This window comes from Alligator sinensis, unplaced genomic scaffold (genome assembly GCF_000455745.1).
Source record: "Alligator sinensis unplaced genomic scaffold, ASM45574v1 scaffold444_1, whole genome shotgun sequence".
NCBI lineage: Eukaryota > Metazoa > Chordata > Crocodylia > Alligatoridae > Alligator > Alligator sinensis.
The window spans coordinates 3003303-3009629 of NW_005841886.1; the positions used below are offsets into that span (position 1 = coordinate 3003303).

The 6327-nt window shown below is 51.7% G+C and overlaps 1 protein-coding gene across 1 annotated transcript in view; it reads left to right on the forward strand.

The window, feature by feature from the left end:
* The first annotated feature begins 375 nt into the window (after window positions 1-375).
* The window catches only part of MYL4 (myosin light chain 4), a 23487-nt gene continuing 17535 nt past the window's right edge, over window positions 376-6327 (forward strand). The window contains exon 1 of the mRNA XM_014516987.2: window positions 376-574. Coding sequence (XP_014372473.1) covers window positions 455-574 — 120 coding nt within the window. The 5' untranslated portion in view covers window positions 376-454. The remainder of the gene's footprint in view (window positions 575-6327) is intronic.

Sequence of the window (6327 nt, forward strand, 5' to 3'; positions counted from 1 at the left end):
GTCTGAAAAGGAATCTGCAGTATTTGCACTTGCAGCCTTGCCTATAAAAAGACACACTTTTCCCCTGGGTATTGTGGCAGGTTTGTCAGCCACTGGGTTGCTATTTTTCTGCCAGTCACTCTGGGCCATTTGTATTTTGTTTTTCAAGGGTCTTTTTGCAAGCTGCTCCAGCCCACCCCAACCCAAGTGCCTGGAGCCCCCTCTCTATTGGGGTGTGCTGGGAGCTTGGTTCTCTGAGCTCGGAGCTGATGACAATGGGCCATTGTTGTGCGGGGCCCCTTAGTTTCTTCCTTTTATAGTAAGTAGCAGTTGCTCTTGCAGTTGGCCTGCCCCTCTGGTGTGAGCACTGGGCTGGTATATAAGGCAGGGAGTAGGCTTTGGTTTTCGTCCCTCAGCCTGCTGCCTTGGTGGGGGTGAAGATTGGTCCAAGCGCCTTTGCCAAGAATCCAGAAACATGCCCCCCAAGAAACCAGATGCAAAGAAAGAGGCAGCCAAGCCTGCTGCTGCCGCCCCAGCAGCCCCGGCAGTACCAGAGCCACCCAAAGAACCGGCCTTTGATCCCAAGAGTGTGACCGTAAGTACAGAATCCTAAACTCTCTCTTCCCTGTCCCATCCCAGCAACCTGCCATGTGCTTGTCTGTCCAACACACTTATCTGTGAGCCATGTTCTCTGGGCTGTACTCTGGAGGAAAAGCTGGGACTGGAAGGGTCCCAGCATGCTGGAGCAGGGGTTTGGGAGAGGAAAACCTCCTGCCATTGGCACAAAATCTTCCCCTTCCCTTCATCATCATGTGAGAGAAGGGAGCAAAATTTTCTGGGGCAGACAATGGCTCACACCAGGTGCGAGGCACCGGATTTTTAATGGAATCCTTCCCAAACATCCTTCCTTTGGCACAGTACACAAATAAACAACAAATCCTAAAAGGTGCTGAGCACCCAGAACTGCTGTCTGTGCCAATGGACTCCTCCTTCACTAGCTCTCTCTACCTCTCACTCGCAAAGGGAAGCTTCTGCTGAGACTGGGGTAAAGGAGGGAGCAAGTGCCAAGGGAACAGCATCCTGCTCACTCAGCTGGTCTCTCCAGCTGCAGTAACAGGCAAGCATATCACCTCTTCTGCTTCTTCTTCGTATGGAGGGTACAAAATCAGAACTGGCTGCAGCCTGCACCCAAGATTCAAATTTTGAGATTCAAAACACTTTGGTATTTTTATTATTAAGAAAAAATGCAGTCTTCCCAAACCATGCTGCAGAGTGCACACAAACTCACACAGAGCAAAATGCAACTAGTTGTGGGGTACACCCATACACCCCCACACACACACGCATATGCCTCACCAAATGCAGCCAGTTGTAGGGTAGAATGTGGTAACATCACACCATGGTTTTCACCCAACAGACTGCACAATAGTGGTTTGAAAGGCATTGTTAGGCAAGCATATGGGTATAAGTCCCTGCACTCAAGAAAAGAGCTCTGTGTTCTTGGGTGTCCACCCCAGGCCTAGGTTTTAAGGTGTGACTTCAATATGAAACCAGATCCACAGAAGAGGACTGAACTGACTTGGGTGAGATTTAAACCTGAAAAAAAGGTTTCAAATGCCAGGTGTTATCAGTGTCCATACCGCTTCCCTGTCTGTGCCAGCCCCTTATGTAGTCTCTGTGAACCTGCTTTGCCATTCACATCTACAAGGCACACACCTGCTGTGGCGTTCAGCCCCCTGAACTGGAGACGTTGCGATACTTCTGTGCATTAGCCTTCAGTTGCTCAGCACTTTCCAGCTTCAAACAGAAGCAGCAGTACAGATACCTTCTCTTCTCCTACTTATGCCCTCGCTCCTACGCTTCTTCTCTTTGGTCATTCTGTGGTCACTGCCCAGGACCAGGATCTGGGTACTAAGCTCCAGTTGCACAACATGCTTCTTTCCAAGTGTCTGAGGGAAATGTGCATCGCTTTGCACAAAATGGTCACTGGCATAGAAAATTTGGTGCTTAAACATGCAGGGCCCTGCACGTACAAAGGTAGTTTTCTTTTTTCAGCCACCTACTGGCACATGTGTCTCCCTGCAATATGCATTTATTTATATTGCCAGTGCTGTAGCAAGGAGGGGGTGTGAGTGGAGCAACCACCCCAGGCACCAAAGTTAAGAGGCACCAACAGGCACTGCCCAGCTGGTGGGGGAGGAGGGTGGGTGCAGGACAGAGCAGCAAACAGCTCGTTTGCAGGGGGGTGTGAGGATGGGGAGAGAATGGCTCCCAGCACTGTGTGCACTCCCAGGCAAGCATTGGGGGGCATGCACCCCCCGGATCTGTGTGCGGGGCAAGGGTGGGCTACTGCTGCAGGCTTTGCCCTGGGCGCCAAACTTTCTTGCCACGGCACTGCATACTGCCCTCACAGATGCACTGCTTTGCACACACCATGACTTGCTTGCACATGTATGTGCATAAGATATCACCTCTACCCAAAGAGTTTTGTCTGCCTATGCGCTTAGACCAACACAGCTACAACCAACATCCCTGTTTCACCACTGCCACTTGGGTTCTAGCCTCTGAACAGTTTATCCAATGTGGCTCCCTCGGATAGAGTGTGAGTTGCAAGATATTTTTCACAGATGCATCAATTGATGTTTACCTCAGTATTAATTGGTGTCAGAATATAAGGGTAAAGGGTGGGGTGTGCCAAGTTATTTGAACCACAATGGACAGTAGCTGGTCATTGATTTTTCTAAAGGCAGTTTTATAAAAACTTCTACTAGAACAGGTATTCTTGGCTTTTGTTTTTTTAAGAAGCCACTGACATGTCTTTCTGAGTAATATGCATCCAGCCAGGGTGCTTCAGCCTGGATTTTCCAGGCAGGTTGGAAACCCAAAGGCGCCTTCCCTCTGTGAAAGATTCTTTGCTGCCTCCCTTGATGAAGAAGGCTGTGATTGCATGCTGCAATCAAAAAGCGACAGATTTGAAAGGCAGCACGGTTAGAACTGCTTACCTGAAGCCCTCTCCATCATTATCCTGTAGAACTCACTGGAGGCGAAGTTTAGTGCAGGCTAACTGTGTATTACGTAGGATGGGATTTCAGAGTTGGGTCCATTTTACACTCTTACATCTTCCTCTGGAGCATCTGGCATTAGTCACTGCTGGTGATAAGAGATCAGAGTACAGGGATGATTATTAGTCAGTTTGTCTGGCAATTCCTGTTCCTCATATATCATCTGGAGACAGTGCAAAGTGAGCAAAAGGCTTTAATGACTGCAGCCCTGTAAAGAAAAGGCAGCTTGTGATCTGATCTTGTGAGGCTTCAGATTCGTTCTCTCTTGGGAAGATGGCCATTTTTGCAGTGGGCACTGCACTAAACACAGCCCTAGGGCAGGAATTAAATCCCCCTTCCTCTCTGCTTAGACACAATAGTCCAAAAACACATGGATCTGTATAGTCAGTGAGCCCAACTTTTTTAGAAGACATGCCACAAATTAGCCTCACACACTTCCTCAATGCTACTCGCATCCACTTCCCGCATGGGAGCATGTGCATGAAGTTAACTGCTTTCCTGTGCTGAGAAGAAAACAGAGAGAGCCTGAGTTGGTACTTGTCTGGGAAGCCACTAGGTAACAGGCAGTGCTGCAGGAAGACATACAGGTACATCAGCAGGTAGTGATCTGCCTTGTTGGTTCAGAGTGATTTAGAAGGGCCCAGTGCGGTGCACAGGGAACAGCTGCAGGATCTACCATCTTTTTGAGGAAGAAGGGGAGCTAGGCCTTGGCGTGTGGCCGCTGTTGGCCCCAGGGCACTTTCTGCAGATGTAGCAGTGTGTATGACACACACAACACAGGCTGCTGACTCCTGTATGAGCAGTCAGGTTGCACCTCACTTCCCAGGAGCTGTAGCCATGACCCCCAGACCACCTGTACCCTCCAAGGGTAAAGCATAAAAAGGCTGCTGCTCAGAACCTGCCCTGCTCAGCTCCCAGGTCAGGCGGAAGAGGACACTGTGGGTCATGTCTGGTGCACTCTACCCACCTCCAGTAGCTCAGCTAGCACAGTGACCTTTCCTGTCAGAGGGCATAACCAGATTATTCCTAAAGCCCCACTGCTCTCCAGTTGTTCAACAGCTAGCAAGGAGCATTGTCTTTGAGAGATAATCTGGGACACCCCACAAAGATGTGCTACCTCAATACAGGAATAAATTATTGGATTCCCCCTTCTCAGGCATCCCAGTGCAGGGCCAGTACTTCCTCTGCTGGCAGGGGTGTATCTGTACAAGTGAATGGGCTCCACTGCTCCACTTCACACAGAAGCCTCTCCTTGAGCTGTGCTGGCTGGCAGAAGGGCTTGGAGTTGCATGCCAATGACGAGCACAGGACAACTCTCCCTGGGCTGTTTCCAGCTGTCTGCTGATGCAGACAGATGTCAACACAGCAGCAGCTACAGTCTAGTCATGTTTTCAAGCCCTTCTTCACTCCTGTATCAGCTGGAAATCAACACAAAACATTTTTTTTTCTCAAGTGAAAGCTGCCATTCTGATGTGCTCGTACGCCCCTGGGAACTAGGGACATAGGGCTGGGCCTGGATTCCCTACTGAGTTAATGTGGTCCTGATATGAATGTATTGTAGTGCTTGGCAGGGGTGACATGTAGGGGGTGCACGTGGGTGCACATGCACCCCCTGAGCGTGGCGGTGCACCCCCTGCAAAAAGGTGCCGCTGACATTGTCGGCAGTGCCTGTGGAAGGTCACTGTTCACCACCCTCCCACTGGCACTGCTGGCGGCGCCTGTGGGCAGTCCACGATCGCCCCTGGCCGCTGCTGCCAGTGGACCCTGCCGGGGGGCGCTCGCCCCCCGGCTGCCACCCCCTGCTGCCAACAGTGCCAGCAGCGTCTCTGGGAGCTATGCTGCTGCTGGGCTCCCGCCACTGAGCTCCTGCCACCACCAGCGCAGCCGTGCCCCCCCCAGCTGCTGGAGGCATGCGCTGTTCATGATGCTTGGAGTCTGTGGCTAGGGACAGACATTCAAAAAGCCAGAGCCTGAATTGATTCAATCTTTGCAGGTTAATCTCACTTGCCTAGATTGAACTGGTGCTGCCATTTGCCCCACGCAGTCCACAACAGCTCCCTCACTGGGAAGAAGCTCGTGATTCCTGGGCACCAGGACAGGGGCTGCTGTCCCAGAGGCCGGCTGGCAAGGCCACTTAGGCGAGGGGGCAGGGAGGGAGGTTATTCCCCCCTCCCTCCAGTATCTGGCATAGGGGGCAGGAGGTGGCTTATCCTGCCGCCTGCCCTGTGCAGGGAACGAGTGGCAGCAGTGGTGCTTGGGGTAGGCAGACCTTGGCTGCAGTCCCCCAGTGGTAGTGGGGATAGAGGGGCTGTCCCCTCTGCCTCAGGGGCCATGCCTGCCAGCATTTGGCCATGCCCCAGTCCCTCTGCTGCAGCAGCAAGGGGGGAACTGCCCAGCAGACCCTGGCCCAGGTCTGTGCCAGTGAGACAGGGAAGGGGGAATTAAAACCCCTCCCTGGCCAGTTCACTCCAGGCTACTGCCGGGGATGGACATGGCCCTGCTACTGGAGCAACCAGCAGAGAAATGCAGGTCCGCGCCAGTGGGACAGGGGAGGGAGTGGGGGGAATAAACCTTTTCCCTGTTCCCTTCTGGGGCTAGCATCTGACCAGCCCCCTGTCCCTGCCTGCCCCTGCTCCAGCTGAGGAGCAGAGGGATGGGGCCAGCCCTGCTGGGTTGCAGCAGAGAGCATAGCCCAGAGAGCATGCTGGGATGCTGGGGGACTCTGGTTTAACTTAAACCAGGAAATGTCTGGGACAGAAGTTGCATAAACCAGTTTGAGCTCAGTCAGTTAAGTCTGATACTATGTTCAACCAGGTTTATCTCAAACCGGGTTCGACCATTTTGAAACTGGTTTATGTGCACTGAATGTTTGTTTTGTTACAGGTTTAAACCAGTTTCTGATCACTTAAACTGGTTTATATGTAACTTTTATCTCTAGCCTGTGAGACAGCCTGCCTGGGCAGGCCCAGATGAGGTCCTGATCAAAGGCCCTCACCAGAGACCCTGACAGCATGAAATGGCTTCCTGCTGCCAGCTGTCTCAGTCCTAAAGTATTTTGGCGCCTGCATTGTCTCATCTGTGTGATTCTTCCCGATGAGAACATCTTTTATTCAGAATCCCTGTTCTACAGCAGGAGGTCATTTTTTTCGACGTTCTTCTATAGTTACTTTTCTAAGCCAGTATTGTAGTAAGACAGTTATTAATAGCAGGCACAGTAGGGAGACAGTTGAAGCACTTGACCCCCCTGGCCTTGGGATCAGGCCTTGAAATAACATCCTTTTCCCTC